Source organism: Cyphellophora europaea (assembly GCF_000365145.1).
Source record: "Cyphellophora europaea CBS 101466 unplaced genomic scaffold supercont1.10, whole genome shotgun sequence".
In the NCBI taxonomy this organism is placed as follows: Eukaryota; Fungi; Ascomycota; class Eurotiomycetes; order Chaetothyriales; family Cyphellophoraceae; genus Cyphellophora; species Cyphellophora europaea.
The window spans coordinates 1,238,583-1,266,227 of NW_008481798.1; the positions used below are offsets into that span (position 1 = coordinate 1,238,583).

The 27,645-nt window shown below is 53.7% G+C and overlaps 11 protein-coding genes across 11 annotated transcripts; 6 read left to right on the forward strand and 5 right to left on the reverse strand.

Moving 5' to 3' along the window:
- Nucleotides 1–890: 890 nt before the first annotated feature.
- On the forward strand, nucleotides 891–4,157 carry HMPREF1541_09588 (uncharacterized protein; the record flags this gene model as incomplete). The annotated part of the gene is made up of 1 exon (XM_008714261.1): nucleotides 891–4,157. One exon carries the CDS (start codon nucleotides 891–893, stop codon nucleotides 4,155–4,157), a length of 3,267 nt encoding a protein of 1,088 aa, XP_008712483.1.
- A 560-nt stretch (nucleotides 4,158–4,717) lies between these two features.
- On the forward strand, nucleotides 4,718–5,924 carry HMPREF1541_09589 (uncharacterized protein; the record flags this gene model as incomplete). Its single annotated transcript, XM_008714262.1, has 2 exons — nucleotides 4,718–5,123; nucleotides 5,182–5,924. 2 exons carry the CDS (start codon nucleotides 4,718–4,720, stop codon nucleotides 5,922–5,924), a joined length of 1,149 nt encoding a protein of 382 aa, XP_008712484.1.
- A 166-nt stretch (nucleotides 5,925–6,090) lies between these two features.
- Nucleotides 6,091–7,937, reverse strand: HMPREF1541_09590 (uncharacterized protein; the record flags this gene model as incomplete). The annotated part of the gene is made up of 3 exons (XM_008714263.1): nucleotides 6,091–6,228; nucleotides 6,329–6,869; nucleotides 7,132–7,937. The coding sequence occupies 3 exons, from the start codon at nucleotides 7,935–7,937 to the stop codon at nucleotides 6,091–6,093; spliced, it is 1,485 nt and encodes a 494-aa protein (XP_008712485.1).
- A 409-nt stretch (nucleotides 7,938–8,346) lies between these two features.
- HMPREF1541_09591 (uncharacterized protein) lies at nucleotides 8,347–9,850 on the reverse strand (the record flags this gene model as incomplete). Its single annotated transcript, XM_008714264.1, has 5 exons — nucleotides 8,347–8,462; nucleotides 8,522–8,883; nucleotides 8,932–8,982; nucleotides 9,032–9,084; nucleotides 9,131–9,850. 5 exons carry the CDS (start codon nucleotides 9,848–9,850, stop codon nucleotides 8,347–8,349), a joined length of 1,302 nt encoding a protein of 433 aa, XP_008712486.1.
- A 429-nt stretch (nucleotides 9,851–10,279) lies between these two features.
- HMPREF1541_09592 (uncharacterized protein) lies at nucleotides 10,280–12,141 on the forward strand (the record flags this gene model as incomplete). Its single annotated transcript, XM_008714265.1, has 8 exons — nucleotides 10,280–10,848; nucleotides 10,902–11,004; nucleotides 11,059–11,325; nucleotides 11,374–11,527; nucleotides 11,576–11,693; nucleotides 11,743–11,848; nucleotides 11,901–11,990; nucleotides 12,043–12,141. The coding sequence occupies 8 exons, from the start codon at nucleotides 10,280–10,282 to the stop codon at nucleotides 12,139–12,141; spliced, it is 1,506 nt and encodes a 501-aa protein (XP_008712487.1).
- A 572-nt stretch (nucleotides 12,142–12,713) lies between these two features.
- On the forward strand, nucleotides 12,714–14,299 carry HMPREF1541_09593 (uncharacterized protein; the record flags this gene model as incomplete). The annotated part of the gene is made up of 2 exons (XM_008714266.1): nucleotides 12,714–13,373; nucleotides 13,418–14,299. The coding sequence occupies 2 exons, from the start codon at nucleotides 12,714–12,716 to the stop codon at nucleotides 14,297–14,299; spliced, it is 1,542 nt and encodes a 513-aa protein (XP_008712488.1).
- A 651-nt stretch (nucleotides 14,300–14,950) lies between these two features.
- On the forward strand, nucleotides 14,951–16,642 carry HMPREF1541_09594 (uncharacterized protein; the record flags this gene model as incomplete). Its single annotated transcript, XM_008714267.1, has 1 exon — nucleotides 14,951–16,642. The coding sequence occupies one exon, from the start codon at nucleotides 14,951–14,953 to the stop codon at nucleotides 16,640–16,642; it is 1,692 nt and encodes a 563-aa protein (XP_008712489.1).
- A 327-nt stretch (nucleotides 16,643–16,969) lies between these two features.
- HMPREF1541_09595 (uncharacterized protein) lies at nucleotides 16,970–19,466 on the reverse strand (the record flags this gene model as incomplete). The annotated part of the gene is made up of 2 exons (XM_008714268.1): nucleotides 16,970–19,139; nucleotides 19,192–19,466. The coding sequence occupies 2 exons, from the start codon at nucleotides 19,464–19,466 to the stop codon at nucleotides 16,970–16,972; spliced, it is 2,445 nt and encodes an 814-aa protein (XP_008712490.1).
- Nucleotides 19,467–20,253: 787 nt separating this feature from the next.
- HMPREF1541_09596 (uncharacterized protein) lies at nucleotides 20,254–22,529 on the reverse strand (the record flags this gene model as incomplete). The annotated part of the gene is made up of 2 exons (XM_008714269.1): nucleotides 20,254–22,101; nucleotides 22,218–22,529. 2 exons carry the CDS (start codon nucleotides 22,527–22,529, stop codon nucleotides 20,254–20,256), a joined length of 2,160 nt encoding a protein of 719 aa, XP_008712491.1.
- A 1,848-nt stretch (nucleotides 22,530–24,377) lies between these two features.
- Nucleotides 24,378–25,959, forward strand: HMPREF1541_09597 (uncharacterized protein; the record flags this gene model as incomplete). Its single annotated transcript, XM_008714270.1, has 3 exons — nucleotides 24,378–24,520; nucleotides 24,578–24,659; nucleotides 24,712–25,959. The coding sequence occupies 3 exons, from the start codon at nucleotides 24,378–24,380 to the stop codon at nucleotides 25,957–25,959; spliced, it is 1,473 nt and encodes a 490-aa protein (XP_008712492.1).
- Nucleotides 25,960–26,193: 234 nt separating this feature from the next.
- Nucleotides 26,194–27,452, reverse strand: HMPREF1541_09598 (uncharacterized protein; the record flags this gene model as incomplete). Its single annotated transcript, XM_008714271.1, has 3 exons — nucleotides 26,194–27,044; nucleotides 27,112–27,178; nucleotides 27,231–27,452. 3 exons carry the CDS (start codon nucleotides 27,450–27,452, stop codon nucleotides 26,194–26,196), a joined length of 1,140 nt encoding a protein of 379 aa, XP_008712493.1.
- Between the last annotated feature and the right edge of the window lie 193 nt (nucleotides 27,453–27,645).

Below are 27,645 nucleotides of genomic sequence, written 5' to 3' on the forward strand. Positions count from 1 at the left end.
AGCACACCCCTTACAAAACGAATAATGTATAAAACCATGAACGCGTCAGATTACACAGGCGGAGCAAAGGAGTCTGATCAAGCCTCAGGAGGTACTTGGGCAACGAGAAGGGTTTACCTGGTGTTTGATGTGTTCACGAATACCCTACTACTGACCATGTCGACCGAAGTAGCTCTTCCGCCATCGTCTTAGTGTCTATATCTAATTACTGAAATGTGCTATAAAACCTTACGTTGACTGTCTCGTATCGAACACGACATGCACGCCTGTCAAGGGTACTGCTTACGCGACAACACCCCTGCCATAAACGAGTGTTACTAGCACAAGCCTTGTGCACTGGCCTTGTCGATCAGTAGTCAGTGCTTGGACGACTCGCTTTACACTAGCGAAGTGCTTGTAACCTCCGATCGTACAGCGCCCCCCTAAGGCATCATCAATCTGGCAATTGTGGTAGTGGATGTAGACGAGAGCCGACCAAGACTCACCATGAGCTGTGCAAACCTACACTTCCGGCTTCCGGCTTTCCGGAAGTGTAACCAGCGTCGAAATTCCAACAGGCATGCACACTCGAACGCTGTCATTGGCGCCTACAGCCCTAACGCTCCCCCATCGCTCGATCTCTCCAGGCACTATCGCGCCGCCCGCAACGAAGTGCTGCGGCTATTCCGCGCTGTAGACCAGCCCCCTTTCCGATCGTCTGATGAATCAGCAAACGTACACCCACACATCCGTCTGGCGTTTTCTCTCCTCAACTGTCCAAATAGCGGACGTGTACTCTCACCTCCGTTATCCTCGCCGGCATATCCGCACCTCCTTTTGGCACATCGAGGTTGCACGCCATGCGTCTGCACATCACATGGGGATAATCAAAGGTTACTTTTCAGCCCGATATGACCGATCCAACTGCAACAACGAAGCAACCCAATGTGATCAAGCGATTATGGAAGAAAACCGGCCTGACTCCCTTTTTCATCGTGCTCGCTTGCAAAGGGGCTTTACCGTCGACCATTGCCCTGGCAGCATACGAAGCAACGGGGTGGGCCGACACCTACACAACTCTTGGCTATCTTGTTGCCATCATCAGCCATTTGAGCTTGGCTATTCAACCGAGGGCAAAGTTCCTACAGTCTTTGTTCACCAGCTTAATTTTCACCTGCACGGGAGCCGCATTGGCTCTGCTCGAGATACAATGTGTCGTCGCCGCGCGTAGGCGTCCACATGCACCTCCGAGCACTGGCGGATCTGGCTCGCCTGAAACACCAACGTACAATGCAGCGGCATGTGCCGTGGCCGGAACGTGGTTGTTTGTCTGGGTCTTCATCGCCAACTCTGTGAAAGCAGCTAGGCCTCAACTCATGCTTCCTGTGATCCAATCTGTCATATTCGTGGTTGTCGCTTCGGTGTATGCCCCCTCTTTCCCAAGTATGGAGGCTGGAGAGAGCTTCGTGCGCCGGCTCTTGATCACATTTCTCACTGGGTATGCTGTCGCTACGGGCGTCTCGCTGTTTGTCCTTCCAATCACATCCAGAGCTAGCGTCACCAAGCAGCTGGGTGGCTTCACCGGGCTTCTCAAGGCTTGTATTGCTGCCCACGGAAATTACATGAAAGCGATCCACAACTCCACCGGTTCCAAGGGAGAAGCAAGTGCCGAAGAGACGAATGCCGCAGAGGCGTTGAAGGCAACCATCATGAAGAGCAACGAGCTTCTTGGCAAGATCAAACTGGAGATCGGCTTTGCTCGGAAGGAATTGGCGTACGGCAAGCTCTCGCCGCATCACTTCTCCGAAATATACAGCCTGATCCGAAAGGTCTACTTGCCGGTCATTGGTATGACTACATTCCTTGAGATTGTCACGGCGCTCCGAGAACATCGCGCAACAATCTCTGATGTACCTGACGTCAAGGAGGCGATGGAGGCTGCACGTAAGCTGGAGTCTGAAGAATGGGAGGAAGTGGTTACCATCTCTCAGGAAGCCTACGCTGGATACCAAACAGCACTCTTCTCGGGTCTGCAGCATGTTGCTTATCAACTCGAGCTGGAAAAGCGCCCGAAAACCGTTGCGGACGTGGAAAAGGCTGCCGAGTCCTCGGTTCGGCCGGGGGACAGGGGGTTCGCGATGCACCTCGAAACCGAACTGCTCAAGTACGAGGATCTACGCATCGGAATAATACAAGAATGGGCTACCGGCAAAGGGTTGGCGCTCCCGAAGCACTTCTGGCGCAACGTCACCGATCAGCCTCAATTACATCGTCAGACCACTGCTATCGTCCGGGAGCGCCTCAATCAGCATCAGCTCTATATGATCCTTTACATGAACTTCCTAAATTTCAGCGTGGGCAAGGCACTGCTGGAGCTCGCCAAGTATGCTGATGGCTTGGTCGAAGATGGTACAATGGCTCGCAGACGCATTATCAATCCAGGCTTTCGGCGCATTCATAAGCTATTCATGGATGCACTTACACAGTCTAGTATTGATGAGACTCTCTCTGCTGGCGTCAATGGTGGAAGCAATATCTACATGGGTGACGCACTCAACAAAAAGAAAGACCCCGAGCATCTCCCGCCAACTAATGCGTACGAGAAAGCAACAGACTTCTTACGGCGTGTACCAGCATTCTTCCAGTCTAGATGCGCAGCCTTTGGTTTTCGCGCTGCGTTGGCAACAATGTCCATCGCGATCATCGCCTACTTGCGACGGACACACCCTTTCTTCTTGGAGCAGCGCGGCATGTGGGCACTGATCATGGTGGCCATCAGCATGGACCCATTCGCTGGTCAAGGATTATTCGGTTTCGCGGGCCGCGTCGCTGGGACAACCTTCGCTATGGTCGCCTCCATCGTCATATGGTACATGTGCGACCACAAGCACGCCGCGATCATCCCCATCTTCTGGCTCTACATGTCTGGGTGGATGCTTTTCATCATCAAGCTGCCCCAATTCGCAGTCATTGGCATGATCTCGAGCGTCACAGTTGTCTTAATCATAGGCTACGAACTGCAAGTCGATGTCATTGGAAGGCGGCTCGCAACATCTAACGGACAAGCATACTACCCTGTAGAGCTCCTGGCCGTATATCGACTTGCCACTGTTGGTGCTGGCCTGTTTGTGGCGTGGATCTGGACGTACTTTCCATTTCCGATTACTACCCACGGCGCATTACGGCGGAATGTAGGCGATACGCTCTACATACTTGCCAACTTCTACAGTTGTGTGCATTCGACTCTAGACGTCCGGCTGCACTTGGGACACGGTATTCACGATCTGCCGAAGGGACATCCTGTGTACGAATTGGACTCTGCAAGAAACAAGGTATTCGGAAAAGTTCTACTGATGCTGAACCAGCTCAGAGTGCACTTGAAGTTCAGCAAGATTGAGCCGACCTTTGGAGGCAAATTCCCACGGGACAAGTACGCCGAGTTGGTGGACAGCTTGCAGAACGTCTTCTCCTACTTCGCCCTTCTAGTCTACTCATCTAACGCATTCATTGACTCCGGAGGAGACAGAGATGTCCTCCGCGATGCCACCGTGGGAACTTCTCAGTTGAATGGCAATGCGCTGAGTACTACCGCAAATGAAGATGCTAGTGATGTTGACGAGAAGAAAGACAACATCAACTACCCCAGGCAGCGACTCACCAAGGAAGAGGAAGAACGCTGGCTCGTCAACTTCCGCGCCTTCGTGGCCGACGCTCACCAGCGCGTAACTTCGCACGAGATCACCAAGACGCTCTGCTTGCTCTCCAGCGCCATCCGCAGCTCACAGCCGCTACCGCCATATCTCCTTCCGCCTCGACCTGTTGCACAGTCTATGAAGGAGTATGAAGAACCCAACACCGATGCCGCAGCTGCCGAAAAGAGGAAGCAGAGGCGCGAAGCACAAGAGCAGGACTTACTTGGCATAGAGAACTTTGCTCACCCGGCCTACGCAGCGTTTGCGGTGGGCGAAGTGGCAAGCGCGTTTGTGACGGCGGAGCTGGGGAAGATTGTGAGGATCATTCGGGAGTTGGTTGGTGAGGTCGACTTTAGCTTTCATGTTCATTCTACGGAGGGGCCAACAGGGTTGAAGAGAGGGACGACTGGAGATGAGAAGTGGTGGGAGGTGTTGGTTGAAGAGCTTCAGGGAACGAATGGGAAGACGAAAACGAAAGGAGAGTAGGCATGCATTTCCCCTTCGGCCCCTCACCAAGTTCACCTGTACTCTCGAGTTGTCCCGACCCACTTCAGCCCTACCTATATGCAATGGAGTCCTACACTCCTTTTCGCGCCAGTCAACCAGACCTGAGACCACCTCCCTTAACACGTTCCCGTCTCAATCACTTTGTTACAAGTATCCACCCTCATCGCTCCTCCCTTCTCGGCAGACCTACAGTGAACGTCAGGGTCTCCAACGACACCTCTGCCCTTTTACATTTCTTCTCACCTTTCTTCGTTCCCCCTGCTCTTCTGTGCGAGCGAAGCCGCCTATTTCAGATGGACACCCTCTCAATACCTTGATAGAATCAGGCTACGATTCATGCCATGAACTTACAGAAGGGATAAACAGTAACGCCATTGACAGAGATGAGACTGCCCGCGAACAAACCCCGCTTTCGACGTGTTCTGTGACATCACTACGAGTAGACTGAACACCAAGGGCGTCCTTATACCAAGGTTTGAAACCAGAGCGGAGCTTAAGAAAGTACTATATCAACAGTCCTTGCAACTATTCTAGCCAACATGGCGAAATTCACCCCTGATGAAAGATCAGTATACCTTGCCTTCAAGAACGTCTTCAAAGGGCCGGAAGCTCAAATTCGAACAAGTAAGAAGATCCGCAAGCTTGTCCAGAATCACCAAAACGAGACAGACATTCGAGATCTCATCACCGAGTACAATCATGACAACGTCTGTAATTCGATCAAGAGCCTTCTCGAACAACAAATATTTGAGTCCACCTTGAAGGCCAAGCTCAAGTTTCCAGAGGTCTTTGACGTCTCCCCCACCCAGAGTGCAGACCGTGCTGCCTCCGAGGCAGAAGCTGCACAAGCTGAGGTAGATGTGATACACGACATCTCTCAGGGGCAGCAGGAGGCAGGTGATGACTTTCCTCACGCCGAACCCGAAGTCGAAGGAAAGGGAAAGAGTAAGACACCATATGCTGTTCGCGAAAGCCCTCTAATAGAAACTTCCTAAACACTCAGGCTCAGAGCTACAACCTACCACAGCGACGAATTTGATCAAACGAGCTCCATCCTTGTATCCCGTCTATCTTCCCTACGCTAACCAGCACCGCATTATGAGACAAGTGCAAGATCTTTTAGAGAGGGCCTGCTACTCATTCGGCCAAGATAGACTTGCTGGTATCATGTCCAAAGAAAAGTGGACAGGTCCTGAGTCTGTGGAGCTCAATATCTGGGCCACAATCCTTAAGTCGAAACAAAGCCTTTTCGACAAGCAAGACATTGCGAACCTCGGCAAGCCTCTGGCTGAAGTCCTCGAGTCAATCACGAGCATCCGGCACACGGCTGTACACAGACTCCATGTGACAGTAACAAGACTTGAGCAGTACCTGTCTGACGCTGAACTTCTGGCAAACTTGCTTCACGATGATGTTTGCGCGAATCACCTGTCGCGAATCCGGCGGGAAGTATCTCTTGCAGTAGACGAACTGAAGCTGAACAAGGATGTTCTAGAGTCAAAAGTAGCAGAGACACTCAAAAAGCTGGCAGCCCAGAGGTTAGCTATCGTTCATGCCGAAGCTGCAGCTGTGGAGGATATGCTGAGGCAAGATCGACAGTATCAGGCCATGGCTGGTTCTAACTTGGAACGGAGAATTCTAGAATCAAAGCCTGAAAACGAGACTGGAACATCAACTGAACGCGACGACAAGACCGACTTCGATCCTGATACTGATACAGATGTTGCCGAGACAAACACAACCTGATAGGATGTGAACACTGCTAACGAACACATCGATAGTGTCATCGGAAAGTCCACAGGCAGCGAGGAGACACACTTTGTGATCTGGAGAGAATATCTCAGCTTTCTCAGAACCATTAGTGGTATTTTCACATTGACAGTCTCGGCATTCAAGCCGGCTGGATTGGTTTTCAAAAAGGCTTTCTCTTCCGCAAGATGCACTCGACGCCCTCCTGCTGCACGAACCAATGATTGGTGATCTTCCACTCCTTCTCCGGGTGCGCCAGACTGATCTCGAAACGTCGGTACAGCTCGGGAATCACCTTGGACTGTTCTGTATGTCAGTGTGGGCTCATCCAACAGAAGATTCCATGCCCTTTGAACAGGGGCAGATGCCAAAAAATAGAGGGGGGCGGGAAAAGGGCTTACGATCTCGATCCAGCTGATGTTCCGCCCAATACACTTCCTGCTCCCGCCACCAAAGTTCAGCTCCCACAGCGAGTCCATCCGTTTCCGATCCACTTCACTCGCCTCCAGCCAGCGCTCGGGCTTGAATGCTTCGGGGTCCGGAAAAACCCGCTCGTTGCGGTTGGTCACCCACGGATTGATGCCCACCACCGTTCCCGCTGGTAAGTGATGGCCATGGATGTCAAGACCGCCGGGGGGGACGTGCCGCTCCATGAGCAGCCCGACCGAGGGGTGCAGGCGCATTGCCTCCCGGATCACGGCGCCCAGGTAGGGCAGATCCGTGGTAGCTTCCTTGTAGCTGATGGGGTGGGAGAGCTTGCCGGCGGCGTCGGCGGCGTCGATCTCGGCGACCATCTCGGCGCGCTGGGAAGGGTGGCGGCAGAGGAAGTAGATGATGGCGCGGAGCGAGATGGCGGTGGTGTCGCTGCCGGCGAAGACGTTGGTTGAGAGGTGCACGATTATGTCTCGCGTGGTCATCTGGTTTTGGTGAACGCGATTAGTACTTGTAAACTTGCAATAGGGGAACAGGAAGAGGTGCCGTACCTTGTCGGGGTCGGAGGACTTGACGTAAGCTGTATTTGAAGAGATATTTAGTAAATCTTGATCTGTACAATGAGGGTACAGCGGCTCAACACACGACATGGCTCTTTTCGAAGCCGTCGTTCAACAGCTCATAGACCATTTACGGTCATTGTGTCTGTAGCTCCGAGGCCGTTGCTGCAGAATGACTAAAGGAGGGAGGAAACTCAAGCTGCGTGAAAGACTTACCCCATCGGGACAGCATATCGCGACCTTCAGTGTCGGCATTGATCAGCTCACCATCACGTTTGATGCTGGCGCGCGAGTTGATGGCCTTGAGGGTGAAGACCAAAACTTGGTTCCAGGTTTCCATGGCCGGCAATATGAGGGAGAACAGTGGGTTGCCGAGCAGGTATTTATGGTATTCGGGAACCTGCCCGCAGAGGGCAGCATAAGTGAGCATACCCTCTATGGCTTTCATCATGCCGTCGACGTCGGCGCCGCGTTCGAGGAAACCCAGTTTCGAGGCGAAAGTCACTTCGCCGACGACGTCGAAGGCGAAGTATTGCAGCCAAGCACCAAGATCGATAACGCCGTCTGGGGAGGTGAGCTCGTTGAGTCGGGACATGAAAAGCTCGATGCATGAGTCGATAGCGGCCTCGGATTGCAAGAGGTTCGGCAAAGAGTATGCGGCTCCGATTTTGCGCTTGCCAATGCGATGTTCTTCCGGGTCGCGCGTGGAGAAGAGATTCATTTCTGGTCGTTTCTTCCAGGAGATGCACTGGATGGGATAGAAGCCGGTTTTTGTATAGTCTTCTTTGATGTTGTAGAAGACCGGGATGTAGTCTGGATCTCCAACCGAAACATGATTAGGTGCGACCCGGACGAGGGGTCCGTGTTTGCGATGGAGTTTAATCGCAGTCAGATGGGCCGTGCCGTTCCACACATCATACACACGCCAGAGCTTGGTATAGGCTGCTGCGAATGGACCTGGTATTGCTCTCACGCCGGGCCGGAACTTGTTATATGCCAGGCGAAGAACGACAACCATAATCAACGCATAGAGAGGATGGTTGTACACAGTTCGCAACCCGCCAGTCACGGCGTCAGCTACCTGGATGGAGGCCATTTCGAGTGATCCAGTGAGTAGTCTGAGGAGCAGACCGCTCAAGCCAAGGAGGCTTGAAGCATTTTTATATGCCCACAGAGTGGCTTTCTTTGTCGTTTCGAGGTCGGGTACAACACCATGGCGTAAGGATCACCATCTATCCAATTTTGCCGAGCGTGTGCTGCGAGCAGACATGTTATCTCGCCTGCGTATGCCCACGCAACTGCATCGGATAATGTCCCTCCTCATGACCAAAGATTCATGCTGGGAGAGCTGGCACGTGGTGTGTGCGACTTTGCATAATGCGTGGATAGTATTGGGGCTGCTGTGATTGGATGGAGGCAACGGTGCTTCATCCGATCCCCTGCAAGCATTGGTGGATGCAAGATTCTCCCCACGATCGACTCAAAACCTTATTGTCGCACATGTAGGCGACCTTGAAACGTGGAGCTCTCCCCCACATGAAGCCTGCTTTTGGAAACAGGTCTCAGTTGGTTGGCTGGCGACTGGATCCTGGTGACTCCTACCTGCCACGAGCAGGTCAAGCCTGTTGGCAGAAGGCTCTTCGTTCACGGCATCCATTATTTCAAGTGGGACCAGCGGATTTGGACGAACGTACAGTGGGGCGAGGGACCCTGGTGGTATAATGTCGTCGACTGTGGCTGGAAATGATTTGAAGAAGGACGGATCCACGTTCCACATCCTGATCTCACGAACATGGTTTTCGTAGGTGCCAGTAAAGCTGTATAGACCGCTGTTCTGGTCGAGTTGGTAGGCGGAATCCGGCGAGTACGGCCAATTCAACCGGAAAAGCTGAATGACTTCTCTCCAGAACTTGTTTGATTTCGTAGTCTCCTGATCCAGTACTGATCGTTCGCGTAGCCCAGGCCTACTTGCATTAGAATCTCATCTGATTCAATTGATCAGGTGTTCAGACCAGGGCAAAACATCAACGGAAAGATCGTGCGCGAGATGTAGCTGACTTGGCCTACGAGGGGTCAGCTGGTGCCAACAGAAAGCCCACCTTCAATACGCACCTTGGCCTAAGCCATGGTGGCAGTTCTGCAGCTGTGATTGCTTGCGTCATGAACTATTCCTGTCAGAATGCTGGTGGGTGCAGCTTCACTGCTACTCACCAACAGCATGTAATGGGTCATACGTAAGGTGCAGAACCTGGTGATTAGCGAGCTGTATCCGAAGATATGTTTATCGAGCCGACTTGTGACCTCCCACAATGGACAGGCAAAGGGAGACTCAAGGACGGTGTGCCAGCCGTGAACGATGCCCCGAATCAGAGCATTTTGGTTCAGAGCCTCATCGGTACAGATGAGGCGCCGGTCACTAACACAGCCCTGGCGAAGCAGTTGGTTGAAGAGGTCTTGTATCGAGACCGTGGTGCCAAAGGACCTTGCCCCAGAAACAAGCAAGCACCGATCACCGACAGTTGCCTCGGTGGGAAGCGGTAGTACGTGGGGAACTTCGTCTTCGAGCTCAACAACGTCGCTTGAGAAAGAACGTACCGGTGGTTCAGATGAGACGTTGAAGCTGAAGTAGGCTGAAGAGAGCTCAGGCCCGGAGGTGTTGGATGGTAATGTGGTGTCTGAGGTCGAGGCGAGATCTGTGTCGAACCTCCTAGGCAGACAATTTGCGTTGTCCGGGAGTGCTCGCTGCAGAGAGTGCAAGTTTGCAGTCAGTGTGGCAAGCTGAGATTTGACATCTCTGACAGCGGTCTGCTCTTGTTCTCGACGTCTGGATTTATTCAACCTGTCCACCCTGCGCTTGCGCTCGCGCTGTTCGGCGCTCAGAATGCGGCCGTTCGCCCATGGCTTCCCACGCTCCAGTCGCGAAGATGGCATGTCAGTTGGTGTCTTGCCGGTGAATCCATCCACTGTGCGACAGTGCGACACAATACAAAGTCTAAAAGAATGGTGATAAGGAAGCAAGCCCCGGTGGTACCCCGTGGGTACCCCGAGTACTCTTAAGCGAGTGGCGAGTCTTGGCACTCGGATCCCGCACTTCGGAAGAGCTTGTTCAAGCGTTTACTCGGTCCCCCTCACTCACACCAAGAAAATCTTTCCCTCTACCTTCCACAAGGAACCTCTTGAAGACTTGGGGTGTGAAAGACGCTTGGTAGCTCTGGAATGCGGCGTGTGCGATGTGTGCGACTTCAGAGGTAGCCTCCTCGGCCGGAACGCCAGTCCCCAGAATTGTCATTAGTGTACTGCCAAATGTATATATCGACCTCGTTTTCCGTCAAGCAATGAATGTAAGTCGAGCTACTCACTATGGCAGCAATAGATGCTTTACGCGGATTTCTTGTAGTGCACTGGCCTACAATACTTCTCACAGCTGTTCTGGGACGCCTCGTGTATAACAAGTATGGCAACAAGTTGAATCTCATTCCTGGCCCGTACCTGGCTGGCTTTACAGACCTCTGGCGATTTCTAGATTGTATTGTTGCCACACCTCATACAACACATATCGACTTGCATCGGCGTTTCAAGTCCGATTTCGTCCGCATCGGACCTCGCATCATCTCGATATCAGATCCAAGCCTGATTCCCAAGGTATATGGTCTGAACAGTGGCTTTACCAAGACCGACTTCTATACATTGCACATGTTATCATATAACAAGCAATTCACGCCCAGCTTGTTCACGACGCTCGACGAAGGTTACCATGCTAAGTACAAGCGACCCATCGCCAACGCATATTCTATGTCGACTCTCGTGGACTTCGAACCTATGATCGATTCAACTAGTGCTCTATTCATGTCCCGACTCGATGAATTCTGTGCTTCTGGAAACATTTGCGACTTTGGGAAATGGCTGCAGATGTATGCTTTCGATGTCATGTAAGCAACGGCAGCAATGCAGACATGGCCATCGCCGCTGACACCAGATCAAGTGGAGAGATAGTCTTCAGCAAGAAGCTTGGTTTTCTTGAAACCAGGTCGGATGTCGACGGCATTATCGCCGACATCAAGACAAAGGTCTCCGCGGGAGGTTCTGTGAGTAGTTCGTGGTGCCTCTCAGGCAAACAAGTCCCTAATGGTACACATCAGATTGGCCAGATACCCGCGACCGACCGCTTTCTGACCAAAAGCTCGATTTACCTGGCCCTAGCCCCGACCCATCCTGTTGTCAAGTTCACTGTCGATCGGATGAACGAACGTATGAGCGGTGACGTCGAAGGCCACCGAGACTTCCTGGCACGTTGCTACGAAGCTCAGAAGAAGAATCCAGACCTTGTTACCGACCGCATCATCAGAATGTACAACATCGACAACGTTCTCGCTGGGAGCGATACAACCGGGATATCTCTGCGTGCCGTCAGTTGCCACATCTCAGCTATTGAAAAATGCTAATTTGTTCACCAGATATTCTACTATCTTATCAAGAATCCTCGCTGTATGAAGTTGGTGCTGGACGAGATTGATACCGCCGATCAGGGTGGACTACTCAGCAGGTTTGTGACGTGGCAGCCGTCAAACAAGATGACCTACCTGCAGGCTTGCATAAAAGAGGCCATGCGTATACAGTTTCCGGCTCCACTTTACGACACACACTGACCAGCTCCAGGCCTCCATCCCGCCGTTGGTCTCCTCCTCGAACGGCACGTGCCTAAAGGTGGAATCGAATTGAACGGCCGCTACTTGCCCGAAGGCACAATAGTCGGCATTAATCCATGGGTGACAGCGTATGTTCGTTCTTGGCATCTCGCACCGCTCTATCTGACAAACCTCTAGGCGTGACAAATCTGTCTACGGCGAAGACGCAGACTACTTCGTTCCCGAACGCTGGCTTAATGCAACAACCGAAAGGTTGGCGGTGATGGAACGTTCCAACCTGGCGGTAAATGACTTCCAGGTTATATATTGTTGCAATGCTAACGTAAGCTCTGAAGTTTGGACATGGCGCACGTTCTTGTATTGGCAAGAATATTTCCATGCTCGAAATAGCCAAACTGGTTCCTCAGATCTTGCGCCACTATGAGGTATGTTACACCATCCAAGAAACCATATACACTGCCACTGACACTTTAGCAGCTCGCATTTCCCCAGCCCGGTCTGGAGTGGAAAATTCGGGGTGGCTGGTTTGTGGGCCAGGAAGGGTTCGATGTCTGCTTGAAACGCCGAGTTCGTTGAACAAGCACCCCGGATGCGGTCGACGCGCACGCTTGTTGCACTCAGCCCACCACGGTCTTCGTCCTTTTGCCAAGGTACCAACGCGGGGAGTACAGCCATCCTTTTCATGGTTTTACATACGGTCTTTGTGCCTTTGGTGGCGTTGTTGAGGCAGTATGTGATGCAGTATAATTGTTGGGATGAAATGCCATTCCCCTCCGGTACTTCTCCACGTCAATCGAGGTTCCCTGGTGAAGCGTAGAGTGCTGCGGCCTGATCGCAGACGTCTTATGTGGATGCATCAATAATCTAACACAACCTCATGTCAGGCCATTTATGGCAGGTCGAACAAATACAGACGGGTCACGTCACGAAGGACGACTTTCACTCGGGAGGACTTGCCTATTCAGTTATAGTTCCCTCACCCGACTGTCCGCCGGAGCCCGGCCCGGTGGCCAAATACCTACATGGCGGACTTGAACGTTTGCCCGTGGTAATTGAAGCACCTCCACATATAAAGACCGATATATTCTACATTTTTTGAATCGCTAGCTCCATTATCTATTGTGATTCAAGCTCCTTTGGACGCCATTATGACGAAAATTCAGGATACACGCAAGGCTCGCGAACGGTTAGCCCAACTAACCGGAACGTTGGCATCAACCCACACTCGCAAGTCACATGCGGTCCAGACCACGCAAAGCATTGCGGAAAGGATGGCAAGAGATCCTGGCCTCCCAGTTCCAAATCCTACCATGTCTTATTGGCAAGATCCCGAGCATTCGTTCGCTCATCTGCAGTCACCGTCTCTGCCACAAGACTCGGACGTTGTGATTATCGGTTCTGGGATCACATCGGTGAGCACTGCAGAGCATCTACTACGACTCGAGCCACAGCTTCGGATCGTTATCCTCGAGGCACGTTCTGCTATCTCTGGGGCCACAGGGCGTAATGGTGGGCATATCAAAGCGTCGCCCTGGGCTGATTACCACGATTTGAAACAACTTTTCGGCAAAGAGAGCGGGATGAAGATCATCAAGTTCAGAATGGCCCACCTCGATGTCTTCTGCAAGGAGGCCGCTGCTCTCGGAGATGCTGGCCAAGTGGGTCTTGTACGCCGCACGCAGGCTCTCAGCACTTCATACAGCCCCAAAGCGTGGGAAGGATCCAAGATGAGGTTGAAAGACTTTCTAGACGACTTTCCGGAGGAACGAGGGAAATGGGAGGCTATTGAGGATCGGGCAGTGTTGAAGGTATGCTCATTGCCGTTTTGGTGACACGGTTCTAACTAGTACAGAGCTTAGGGTTATCTGAAAGCGCCTGTGGCACAGTCAGAGGACCCGAGGGAGCTGCGTGGCCTTACCGCTTTGTGGGCGCTGTATTACAGAAGCTGCTACATGGAGGACATGTAACTCTGGAAACACATACTCCTGTGACTGCTATTGAGAGAAGCTCAGCACCAACACTTCCATACAGCGTTCAAACCATCAGAGGCTCGATTCAGGCCAAGCACGTCATTCACTGTACAAATGGCTTTGCTGCGCATTTATTGCCATCTCTGAAGGGAAAGCTCTGGCCATTCAGGGGCCAAATGACGGTCCAATCCGTGCCCAAGAACTTCCCACGCCTCGGAGGTGAGCGTTCTTGGAGCACGGTTTGGGAGCGAGGATTCGACTATGTCACGCAATCCCCTGGTCCAGATGGCTACCTTTACTGGGGTGGTGGGCTCCTCCAGGTCCCTGATGCTGCGGAACGAGAACTAGATCTCGGATGCTCCAACGATGGCGAGCTGAGCTTCGAGTGTCTAGATCGTCTTGAGACAGCTCCTGCTCGAGCATTCCAGGATGGGGATCAAGCACAAATTATCCGCAAATGGACAGGTATAATGGGTTGCACTGGCGACGGTCTACCTTTGGTTGACAGACTACCAGGCTTTGTGTCGGGACGAGAAGAGTGTGATCCTAGGACTGGAGGCGAATGGATTGCAGCTGGATTCAATGGTTTTGGGATGGTCAACTGTTGGCTGTCAGGCAAAGGACTCGCTCACCTTATCACAGGCCGGGAAGAAGAAGCACGGCCCTGGTTCCCGATAGACGAGTTTGCTTGTAGCAAGGAGAGGCTAGGGCAGATGACTCCGGAAGAGTCTCTCACCTCGTTTCTAGCGGGACTTGAGACCTGACTGTAGCAAGGCGCTGAAGTTTTAAGGTTAAGTTACTCTGAGCATGAATGAATCAGGTTGTCTCACACAGAGGACATGTCCTTTCCAATGCCGTCAGTTATCTTTACGCGACTCTGTGTTTGAGGCGAATCATGCATGTCAATTAGTGCTTGAGCTCCAGTGGAGTTGTAATTGCTCACGTGCGTCAGAAAAGATGCGTGCCTCCAACTCGCTCAAACGTGTTCCCAGGTACACCGCGCTTTCTGTCTACCACCTGCCGTAATACGGCACCATGCCCCGCAGTCTCATGGTTTATCATCCGGTGGAATGCGGCGTTATCTGCCAGAAGTTAGTGGCTCGGTACCATTGGACCGTGAGTTGAAGCACCGATCGGTACGAGCAGGACTTGACTTCTTTGAGAACTTAGCTCCCAATCTACTGTAGGAACTTGGCTCGCTTATATACCAAGCAGATAGCTAGCCTCAACTACACGCGAGAATGGGAACGATCATCAGAGCTCGACCTCGGCCCGGCTGCTTGGCTGTACCTCCACGGTCCGAACACACCGGTAGTTGAGAAGAACAAGTACTGTATGGAGCTCCATAAGGAAGCTCTGCAGTACCTCAACAGTCGTCTAACCTTCTGATAGTACACTCCCAGAGCGACAGAAGAATGCTCACTCGGCTACTTCTCTTGACTTCGATTTGGGGGGCAGCATGCGCTCCTGCTCCGCCTTGGGTAGAAGCTGATTCCTCTCATCCGCTTGTGACAGTCAAAAATGGCACATATGCTGGCGTCCACTCCAGCACCTACGATCAGGACTTCTTTCTAGGCATTCCATTTGCAGAACCTCCCATCGGGGACCGAAGATTTGCAAACCCTGCCCCGCTGGCAGAGGAAAGCTGGGACGGTACTCGTGATGCTACTACCTACAGCCCGTTTTGTGTCGGTTATGGTTGGGCTTCGGCGGGATACGAACTCAGCGAGGATTGTTTGTACCTGAACATCATTCGACCCGCGAATGTCGAAGGGCCTCTTCCCCTCGCTGTCTGGTTCTATGGTGGTGCGTGGACTCAAGGTGGTGCACCTGACCAGCGCTATAACCTGTCCTTCATCGTTGAACGCTCGGTCGAGCTGGGTCACCCGATCATGGCCGCCTCGATCAACTACAGAGTGAGTGTCTGGGGATTTCTTGGATCGTCGGAAGTTGCCGAATCTGGGAACTCGAACTTTGGCCTCCGCGACCAGCGCCTTGGGCTGCATTGGATACAGGAAAACATCGAGGCGTTCGGAGGCGATCCTTCCAAAGTGACAATTTGGGGCCAAAGTGCTGGTGCTGCCTCAGCTGGGTACCACTTACTAGCCTTCGACGGGAGAGACGACGGCCTTTTCCGGAACGCCATTATGCAGAGTGGTGGGCCCCTGTCTCTGGATGATCAGAGCAGGTCTACACAAGCAGTTTACGACAATCTCACGATTGTCGCAGGTTGTGGCGACGCTACCGACACCTTGGCCTGCCTCAGGTCAGCGCCATTCGAGGTCGTCAACGACATTGTCAACCGTACCTCAGCACGTGGCGTATGGACGCCTCGGATCGACGGAGATCTAATTGCGCGACACTCTTCCGAACAGCTCGCGGACGGTTCCTTTGTGCATGTGCCAATCATGATCGGTGCCACTGCCGATGAAGGCACGCCCTATGCGCCAAGAAACATCAATTCCACAGAGGACTTTCGACAGTGGCTGACAGGGACAGAGCGCATCCCCGAAGCATTTGCAGACGAGCTTGTCACAGAGTACCCCAACAATCCTCTGTTGCCGCTTAGTCTCGCAAATCTGCCGGTAGACTTCACACCCAACTCTTCGTATGGTGCGGAGTATCGGCGAGTTGTCACTTACGTCGGAGACGCGCTATTCCATGCAGGGCGGCGCCACTCTGCTAGGGTGTGGGCGGAGAATAACCTCACCTCGTACTCCTACTACTTCAACGCCATCCCTGCCTGGGGATCTCAAATGGACGGCGCCGCTCACCTCGCCGAAATCCCCTTCGTCATGTACTCACTCGAGGGAGTAGGTTGGGAGCCGGAACGAGTGGCGCCGTTCGAAGGGAAACCGGAAAGCTATACACGACTGGCAGAGCTTGTGAGTGGTGATTGGATCTCATTCGTGAGCGAGGGAGATCCGAATGCATGGGAAGGTAGGGAAGAGTATGACGTGCCAGACTGGCCGGTCTATGGCGATCAGGAGGGAGAGAAGCTGAACTTTGTATATGACGCCAACGTCACTAGTTTTGTGGAGGAAGATAACTACAGGCTTGAGGCGATTGATCTGATAATAAGCGCCATGGATGTCTACGATCGATAGAGGGGCCTCATGGTCAAAATCCAAATACAAGGCCAGGGCTTTAGCTCAGACTCGCATGAATTTGATTCCTCTAGCTACACTGCCCCGACTATGAACAGTTAAAAGATCGACGAAGGAACTGACATGCAGGTGATAGACTCAATATACGGCGAATCTAACATCATCTACATTGGAGACCTGATCGCCAGTATTCGCTAACATCAGAGCTGGATGTGACCTAACAGGAGCGCGATCAAGCACTTGATCGCGTTGACAATCGGAGAAACGGTTCAAGCACGACTGTACAATGCATTTCATTTCCTAGCCGCTATCCAACACCAAGCTAGGTCATAGCTCCATGCGCTCAACATCAACTTGTTGCTGCTGCTTCTGATCATCAACAATGCTATCGTCCAAATACGTAAGGCCACTCATTGCTTTTCCATCACAGGCCCGTTCCAAGGTAAGAAAGGCAAAATGGCCACCAACAACAGGCCTGGCCATGAACCGCTGGAATGAATCTCCATCATGATGTGTCCAGTGAAGATCGGTCAATGGGTCCTGACTGGTGGTTTCATTCACCCACAGAGCCTTCAATTGCAAGATCTCCGCACGGACCCTCGGTGCAGTGACGGCCATTGCGAAGAACTCCCAATCAGTCTTGGTGTAGCGGTGCCGGGAGTCCAGGGGTACACCATACTTCTGTCGTACGTTGTAGTACCAGTCGGACTGCATCTGATAGATGTGCTTGGGCACGAAGCCGTCGTGGTCGCCTTTGATAGGCTTCAAAGGCTTTTGCTCACCACCATGGCCGATGGACAAGTCGGAATCGCCGCCAAGATGGAAGCACAGCAGGCTGTCGGCATAGAGGTTATATAGAATAGTCCATGATCCATACCAATTGTAGGACAGCTTCATGTGAGTTCCATCCCGAGAGGTGCCATATTCCTCCCACTTGCGGACGTAAACGCTTGAGATGTTGGTGTACTTCTTGTAATCAGCTTTCTCATCGATGATCTCGGCAAGTCCAGCCATAGCCTTGATTCCAATGATGCCTTTCAGTGCCAGATTGGTCTGTAGCTCAAGCCAGCCTGCAAAGTCGTCGGTTGAAAGCTGGTTTTCTGGACGAAGTGAGAAGTCAACGAGATACCCAGTCCACTGCTTCCAGAGCTTATAGCTTCGAGTAATCCAGTCTCGTGCTTGCTTCTTGCCAAGAATATCGCCTCTCCACGGAGCATCAATGAACTGAATACCGTCTGCATCGCCGACGTTGAGGGCGACTATACCATCCTCTTTCGGCGTGGCTTGGAGATGAAGAGGTACAGACACAGCTTCGAAATTCGCAGGAGCAAGATGCGTATCATCCTTGATCGCGTTGGCCAGGGCGAGGCCCATGATGAGTATGTTGCCGCACTCCTCGACTGGCATGTACTCGTCATTTCCATCAGGATGACCGACAGCATTGGGGAAGACCCCCAGATCGTGCATCGCGTAACTGTTCGGGTACTGTCCGCTCAGCATGTGCTCAATCAGAGGCTCGAGCAGGTAGGCCAGCCACTTGGGCTGTGTGTAGAGGAAGAACGGGAAAGCAGGGAAGATGACATCGATGGTCTGGAAGTCACCATTGGATGAGATCTCCTTGAGGAAGAGTATCGGGTCGTCTGGAGTTCCGGCGAATTCGGTCGCGCCCAGCACCTGGCGTGCGGAGACAGCAACAATGTCGCGGTAGTCATCAGAGCCAGACTTGTAAGCATCCTTCGCCAATCTGTCCGAGTAGAGCGAAGCGAGCTTGCTGGCGTGCTCAAAGTCGAGATAGTGAAACTGTAAGACCTCTTCATCGGTGGGGAAGTAGGACTTCCACAATGGTCGCATCAAGGTCATGCCTCGGGCTGACGCGAACTTGGCCACCGGATCCCGTAGGTGGGCAATTGTGAAAGTGATTTGCTGCGATTCTCCATGGCTGGTCGCATTCGCCTTGAACGATTTTGCGAAGGCGAAGACCGGCTCCTCCTCCATAATGCCACGGAAATGATTGTCCACCTCATTTTGCAAAGTACCGGTGCGCGAGAAGCGCTGACGGAGCTCGGCAGAAACTCCAGCCTCGTGTCTGACATCTGCGGGAGCAGTAAAGTAGAGGGTGCCCCATTCCCCCATGTCCGATATTTCGTGCAAGACCTCCTCGTGCTCACGGCGGACGTGGAAGCTCTTGATGCCATGCTTTGCGCCCAAACTGTGATGATCGAGTCCCCAGACGATCTTCTTTCCGCGGTCTCCGCTAACCCATTGACCATTCAAATCGGTATAGATGTCAACATCGACGGGTCCAGAGACGGAAACAGTAAAGTATGAAGCAGGGATTGCTTGTCTGACAGTGGAATCGGGGGTAATAGGGGACAAGAAGGACAGCGTGATCTCAACACTTTCGTTTGCGTACGAGGGAGAAGGGATCAGGTAGGACAGATTCGTAGTCGAGGCATCATACTGGGCGCCCTTGTAGACTGGGTGCGCAATGCGGTATCTATGCAGGTTAGCACAGGTGCCCAAAGGAACAGCTGCAGGGCTAGACGAACGCTTCATCATCCGGGCGTAACGAGTCCTGCGGCCTGCCGAGGAGCGGGTAGGAGGTCCGTTCTTCAGGGATGCTCGCCATAACGGAGAAGCCGATGGATCTGCCAGTCCAAAATTGCGGCCAGTGCTCCCATGGCTCATCACGGGCATGTGACAACCAGGTGCTTAGGTACGGGTTTCGTACGGTCAACGGGAGCACTGGAGGGGTCAGGCGGCTGCAGCTGGCTGTTGGTAGTACAGCAGCGGCCACCAGGGCCAGGGCTGTGAGGGCACGCATGGTGGGGACACCCCGGAAGTGCAAGCAGCGGGAAGACGTCGACGGTGCAGTAAGAGTTCGCCAGAGCTGGACCTAATTCAAAGAAGAGGAGAAGTCGTTGGTGAGGGTGAGTGACTTCTACGGAGTACTTCAGTTGAGCCTCACACTGGTGTTACGAAGACCTGCTCACGCTTGCACCGTCAGATGACCATCTGCATCGTGGGGTAGGGAGTTGGAAACACCAGGAGCTGGGAGAGCCCCCCGAGGCCGCCCCGACTGGATGCTACGTGACCTCCAATCGTGACGCAGCTTCTCCACAGAGGGGGGACAACAGCCTTGGCGCGCTTAGCCTGTTCCTCTCGCATCCCCAGCCTTTAAGCGACGTCGTTCTTCACGGCGACGGGGATGCGTTCTTTCAGGTGCTGTCAATGGCTCTAAATCATCTAAGGTCGCCCTACATTGCATCGAAAGTCGACGAACAGAATGGGAAAGAGACAACTGTGCGCCTCGAAGTATCCTGTGTCATAGGATTAGCGCCCTCCCTAAATTCATGGATTGAAGTATGATGACGGGTGCTTGCAAACAGGGTGGTTAGAGAGAAAGGGAAGCTGTAGCGTGTGTGCCTGTGTGCGCGTGGCAACGTTTGAAGGTTGCTTGTGGCTACGAGTCAAGTCTAGACCATGTACATGGGGCGCCAGAAAGGGGTATCTGACACTGTAACTGAGGTGTCCGTGGACTAGGCTGGGGCACCAGCTCAAAGAGGTACATTAGTACTACTGCTGATGAGAGGTATCAGTTACGTCTGCACCTAGCAATCCCGCTCCATACTTGTCACATACTCCCTTCCCCTAGCTTTCGCCCGATATCGACTAAAGCCCACCTCACCCACCTCCTCCTGCGGTCTCAGGTCACCCACCAAGCCAGGTACCTCTCTCCAGGCCTCACCCACGTCTCTTCCCTGGCGGCCCAGTTGCACACCAAATCTCACCAGTTCCTCACCTGTCAGCGTAGCTGCCCATCTGCGCTCGCCAAACACCCACAACTGCGGCACCACGGTGAGCACGGCCCACAAGCCCAACATCGCGACCACAACCTGCCACGGCACGAAGCCTACCTGCAAATCACTGGCTGGCCGGAGACCGCGCAGGTCACCCTGCCACTCCCCGGCACCTACGGCCATAACGCTGGCAGCCGCCTCACCCACCATCTTATACATGGCGAGGGTAAGGCGTTCAGGCGGGATGGTAGGCTGACGCATCAACACGGCGCCTGAATCGACGGTCTGCTGCACAGGGTTGCCACCCGTCGCCAGATTGGCGCTGTAGAAGACGTTGCAGGTGGTGTCAACGCTGGGCGAGATATTCTTGGGCAAGCAAGAAGGTGCGCCGATATAGCCTGGCACGATTCCCGTCAGAGCAGAGAGAATTACGGTCTGCAGCGCGTAGCCGCCGGCGTACTCAAAGAGCGGTACCGCGGCTGCGAAAGTGGCGCTGAGTGCAGGCGTGAAATTGGCGGGCTTGGAGGTGAAGGCACTGAAAGTGTGGCTGGAGGGGGAAAGTTGTGCGGTGCCGACGTCGGTGGAGAGCGTGCAGCGGACGCCGTACCCAGTCTGGTTGTCCGAAGTCTCGACGAGGGGACTGCGAGTCAGGTTAGTGAAAGCTGGATCGACCGGATAGCCTTCGAGGTTGCTTTGCCAAAGGGCAATCTCGAAGGCGCCGTTGATGGGAAGCGTGGAGGCGTTGTTGTAGTCCGGGTTTCCCAGACCAATTATGTCGTGATCGGAAGCGATGAGGTATGTGAAATTGACGCCGAACCCATCGTCTTGGAAGTAGACGCCAGGGGAGCTGCCGTATTGGGAGTACGAGCTTGAGCCGGTGAGGAGAGCGCTGCCGTTAAATAGTCTTGATGTTATGCCTGGGATAGACCAGTTCGCGTAGCTTGAGATGTTCATCAGCTCGAGGCCGGTATAGATGTTGACTGGGGTGCAAGAAGTGGTGGTCAGCAGACCCCATGCAACGCCGTGGACTCTATTTGATACACGAGGGCCGGAGAAGAAGGTGATGTTCCGCGATTTCATAGAGGTACCAGAGAGATCGTACTGATATATGGCCTGAATGGCATCATCATAGTACAGGCCGCTAACATTAGGACTCTCAGCCGGAGCATAGAAGACAGTAGGTGTTTCAGGCGTAGCGACACCTCCAAGCCTCCATCCACTCATGGCCGCGTCTGCAACCTCGGAATTGGCCCGTGACCCAAAGGTGGTCTCATTCGCACCGAGGATCACGACTGGCTGGTTTCCAAGCTCCAGAGAGTCGGCTGGGTTCATCGACAGCCCAGATAGCGGCACAGCTGCGTAGAACAGAAAACTACTGCAACCAAGGTACCACCACAGGCCGGCCGGACCGTCCCATGTGCGGTTGGGCCCGATCCCAGAGTATCCACGACGGGATGTCTTGTCGCCTAGGTACTTGATGGTGCACAGCATAGCTCTCCACCAGCCACCGATCTGGCCCCAGTCTCGATCCGTGTGCCACATTAACTGCAAAGCATTGCTGGGCGCCAGTCGCGGCTTCATGAGCGCTGCGGCCTCGAAGCCAGCGAGAGCTGAGCGGGCCCATTCCAGCGAGAAGATGCTAAGGATGATCCATGTGAACTGAAGCCGTTAGCATGCTATGACGTAGCCGGTCAGGTAAGGACATTCTATGAGGATGTGTGTTGTGTAGCAATGCTCGCATCTTGACAATGACGGCAGGAGTAGAAAAGACTCACGAATAGAGCGTTGGCGCTCACGACTCTATTTGGGATGACGCCATTCTGCTCCTCGCGTTCGAGATACTCGAAAACGATGAACAGATAGACTGTGACTACAGCCAAGGGACCGAGGGTATTGGCGATTGCTCTGGCGAAGTAAAATCGAAACTGGTAGCGCTGGGCTGCCCCGGTTGGTGCAAGCGGCTTGTTACTGGAGGCCAAGTGAATAGAGCTATGATCTCCAAGCCCAAGTGACTGCACATGGTTCTGAAAGCTGCTGATGGAAAGTCGGCTGGGACTGGGTGACACAGAACGGGAGAGTGGCTGCATTGCTGGGTAGTTGTTCTCGCAAGGCGTTCTTGAATCTCGCCCTGGGCGCGAAAGGGCCATTTAAGATTGCTGCATCTCGTCGCTAACCGGTGGGTCCAGCGAAGTGCCCAAACCCGCGCCTAGGGAAACGCATGGCCGCTGCTCAAGCACATACGATGAGCTCAACTAGCCCTCATTCGCCGAAGGCAGCAGCATAGATGGCTTTCACGTTGTCAATTGTATCTAGGTTAGCTGGATCTAGAACTCCTACGTTCGCACCAGGCCGAGCAAAGAGAGGTCTTTTTGGGAGGACTTTAGCTCTGCAGTGGCCAGTCAGTACTTTTACCTGGGACAGGGGAACGTTTGAAATTTGGGACGCCTAAAGCTAGTATATAAATAGGTGGCCGAGACCCCAATAGCTAATTTCGTTTCTGCCAATCCATGGACCCGTTACCTTCGTTTGCTGCGACGTGAACAAGACCCGGAACTGCGCCTGTGGCGTCTTTGAGCCTGTAGGGTCAGTTCTCGTCAGGCATACCCCACTTAAATACAACCAACTTGGGTTTGGTATATGAGGGTCGATCCGCACCGGTGTCGATTACTCCATTTTTCCGCCCAAACACCAGCTCAGCTCATCCGCCATCGTCGGCACATACGCCACGGCGGGTTACGAAGCGCACCGTGCATCATGGAAGAGTCGACAGTCATTCAATACGCTTACACGTCTGCCTAAGGGATGGATGCTCAACAAACTCAACATTTCCTTCTTGACCAAAGACGAAACCACAGTGATCGAAGCTAGCACCTCACAACACAGCCGTAGCGACCAGCAGGCACGGGCTGCAAGGTCGAGTAAACCGGCCGCATACATCAGTCGTCTCCCCGAAGCTAATGCCGGCAATGTAGGTCCGTCGCAGACTCTTCGACTACAGGTCTAGCAGAACCGGATAGAAGACCAGCTCGATCTAGACACCGGACACGCCTGCTTCATGCGCTGCTGATCTGTCGCTGGCGTGTTGTCAGATATTGGAGACTGTCTCGACTCTTGGCGCCAAGAGAGCGTTGGTTGCTGAACATCTTCGAGGTTGCGTCATTAGGCATCGACCAGTCCCTCAGTTGTGCACACCCAATGGGCTGCTTATCTTTGCAACGAACGGCACATATCATCATGAAGGCTCGACACTCAGGCAATTCAGCAAATAAACAAGCTCAAGCAAGCAATCGGCCCCGGGTGCTTAGCGAAGCTTAGCTCTCTCTGGCCAGTCCTTCTGATAACGCTCGTCATCCTCATTGGTCAGCAGTTGGCTATCATTCCCCCCCCTTTGATGACTCTGCCGGTCCCGCAGCATCCAGAACTATGCTTTCACGATATCGTGATGACCAGAACCCAATTGCATGACATGCTACTGAGCACATCGACACGTTTGGCCACATTTCACGTGTAACCTTTGCGTCTCGACCACACCACGATCGACCGAGCAAGGATTGCCAGCTTTGACTTCGTTTGATAGCAGTCCAGGAGCATCACAACGCGTCGTATAGCACGTCTGGATTTGAGATCTTGACGATGATCTGACTACAGTTTATTACATTGGAATTGGAGGCGCGGGCTGCTTGCCACCCCAGCCGAGGCCACCAAGATGGCATCTCTGACGAGTCCATGCATACTGGAGGCCAGTCGTCGGAATAAAAGGCCTCCAGCCCCCCTGCACTTGCAGCGCCGCTGTCGAGGTCCTTCCACACCGAAACAGCTTTCTTATTACCAGTTACGATACTGAACAACAACCATCACACGCCTTCCACGTTCTACGCCACGGATCGGCGCTGCTTCTCGTGTGATTGGGGCAGAATCTAAGCTTGTCCATGATCATGGCAGCCCTTCGTGCGCGTTGGGATGCTGACAAGTTGGTCGCACCAGACTGGCTCAATAATGGCGACAATGCCTGGCAGCTGACGGCAGCTACACTGGTAGGCCTGCAGTCCGTTCCAGGCCTGATGGTTATGTACGCCGGGTAAGCTCAGCTCACAATTCTCTCGACGGCAATACGACCCTGTCTAACCACTCGTAGACTTGTAAAGAAGAAGTGGGCGATCAATAGTGCTTTTATGGTTCTATATGCATTTGCCTCCGTCCTTATCGTATGGGTCGTGGTAAGTTCGCAATCTCTTGTTTTCCGGTCGACAAGCGCTGATAGTTGTCTAGTACGCCTATAAGGCCAGCTTCGGCAAACAGATGCTCCCCTTCGTCGGAGTTCCCGGCCCCGCCGTCGAGATGGACTATGAGCTCAAGCAAGCAGTTCTCCCCACAGCCGGCCTCACCGCCGCCTACCCTATGTCTACGATGGTATACTTCCAGTTCGTCTTCGCGGCCATCACTGTGGTCCTCATAGCCGGCGCTGCTCTGGCACGAATGAACTTCCTAGCCTGGATGGTCTTCGTGCCCCTGTGGATCACGCTCTGCTACACCGTTGGTGCCTTCAGCATCTGGGGCGGCGGTTTCCTCTACACATTGGGCGTGCTGGACTACTCAGGCGGCTACGTTATTCACGTATCATCTGGTACCGCAGGCTTCGTGCTTGCATACTGGGTTGGACCCCGCCACCCACGCGACCGCAACGACTTCCACCCCAATAACGTACTGCTCGCGCTCGTGGGCGTTGGCCTCCTCTGGCTGGGCTGGAATGGCTTCAATGGTGGAGACCCCTACACCGCGTCCCCAGACGCTGGTGCTGCGGTGCTGAACACCAATATCTGCACCGCCATGAGCATGCTCACCTGGACTGTCATGGACCTGATCTTCTTCAAGAAACCATCAGTTATCGGCGCCGTTCAGGGAATTATCACAGGCCTCGTTGCCATAACGCCCGCGGCCGGCTTTGTCGCTGGTTGGGGAGCCATCATCATCGGAGTGTGCTCCGGCACTATCCCTTGGATCTCAATGAACGTTCTCGGCAAACAAAAGTTCTTCCTCGACTTCTGCGACGATGTCGTCGGCGACATCCACACACATCTGGTGGGTGGTATTGTGGGCGGGTTTCTCACCGGCCTGTTCGCCACCAGCGAGGGCACCGCGGCATTCGCGCTCGCGCCTAGCGGTGGTGCCATCGACGGCAATGGCCGCCAAGTCTGGGTGCAGATAGTAGGCTTCCTCTTCATTATGGGATGGAACGCTTTCTGGACCAGCGCCATCTGTCTGTTCATCAAGTACGTCTTGCGCATCCCGCTGCGGTACAGCGAGGCAGTGCTGCTGATAGGCGACGCCGAGATCCATGGTGAGGAACCATATGCATTCTTCCATGATGGGAGGTATGAGTATGATTCCAAATATGGCCAGCCTGAGGCCGGGATCTTGCATGGGACGGATCCCGAGGGACATCCTGCTGCATTGGTGTCGAGATCTAGTGGAAGTGGAGGTCCGAGTGACGAGGACAAGATAGAGAAGCAGGAGTGAGTTTGAGAAGTGCACAGCTATAAAGGCATCTGGAAAGGTTGTTGGCTCTCGTGGTCGTGCAGTCTCCCCAACCGCGGCTCCATGCAGTGGCGAGCGATCTTCAAGTATACACCACCCCGTAAATTCCCAATGCTAATATCATGATAATCATCAATATTGCTGCTGACAACAGCACTGCTTCACCACACACGTCGATCACCCCGATAATGCCACATGCCACGCACGCCCTGGCCCTCAGTCGCTGACCTTACTCCCCAAACTCCCACCACTCCGGCTCGCTTCTGGCGTTGGCTGCACCTCCTGCACACTCAGCTCCATCGGCGTCCCACTCCCATCCATCTCCGCATACTTGGTCGCGCTCATCTCCGCTGGCGGCGGCGGACCCATTGGACTCGTTCCCGCAAAACTCCCATTCTCTGAGTATTGGTTATAGATATGCCCATTCCCATATCCCGGCGCCGGCGGTTGCCCTTGCCCTTGGCCCATCTGACCATGGTCAAACGCCCCGCTCTGCTGATATCCCATCATCGGACCCTGTCCCTGGCCCTGACCCATGCCACCCGCGCTGAATCGCTGCTGCTGCTGCTGCTGCTGCTGCTGCTGCGCTTGCAACTGGGCCAACACCGATTTCTCGTCCGAAACCTGCTTGAGGGCGTCGTCGCGTTGGGCGCCCACGGCGGTTACCTGGCCTCGCAGAGCCTTGCGGTTCCGCAATAGCAGGAAAATAGTCGCCAGGGCGCCGAGGAGCGCCGCTCCCAGCACACCGCCAACGGCACCGCCTACAGCTGCCGTGTGGTCGGCTGGACAGGAGGGTTGCTCGGCTGTCGTATTTGAGGAACTGGTATTGGTAGAGGCGCAGTCAGCGGCGGGGATGTAGGCGTCGGCTGGGTTGATAGCTTTGGTGCTGCCCGGGGTCAGAAAGATGCCGATGTTTTGGGTATCGTTGAAAGTCAGGGTTGGGTCGGAGCAGCAATTGTCGTAGTCGGTGGCGGAGCGGCAGCACCATTGCGGGTCGCGTTGCTCGGTCCCGTTGGAGAAAGGAAAGGTGCATTGCAGGACGTTGAAGGAGCTGGAGGTGTTGACGGCTTTAGAGAGGACTGTTAGTGAGATCTAGGAAGGGGGTTCCGGGAGGGAAGCCTATGATGCACGTACAGGTTTTGGATTGGCACTGGCTGGGGCAGGCTTTGTCGGCGTGCGTGGCGTCCGTACAACCATTTGCCTGCCTGGTATTAATAAACATGGTATGAGAGCGTGATAGAGTGAATGCTTACCCAGATGAAGCCAGCCCACGAACTGGCGGTGGACATGCACAAGCCGCTGCTAAGGCAAATGTCGTCTTTACGGCAGCAGGCGCTCACATCTGCGTTGGGACCACATGGTCGAAGGCTATCGTCCGCTTGTCCGAACAGGTTATAGCAGGTGGCATTGTCAGCTGCTACAAGGCTCATCAACGCGGCAACTGCCAGCAGAAGGGACTGCACCAGAGGAGCCATGCTGGTCGAGGGTACAGCAACAAGTTGAGGCCTACAACAATGCGATAGCACCGAGCGGGACAAACGAAAAGAGAAGAAGACCAAAACTCGCCGACAGATGCTTGAGCGGCTATCAAGAGGAGCAGCAGCCAGAGAAGGTCGGTCTAGGAGCAATTATGGATCCCAAATACATCGTACAAGATGAGCGCCCCGG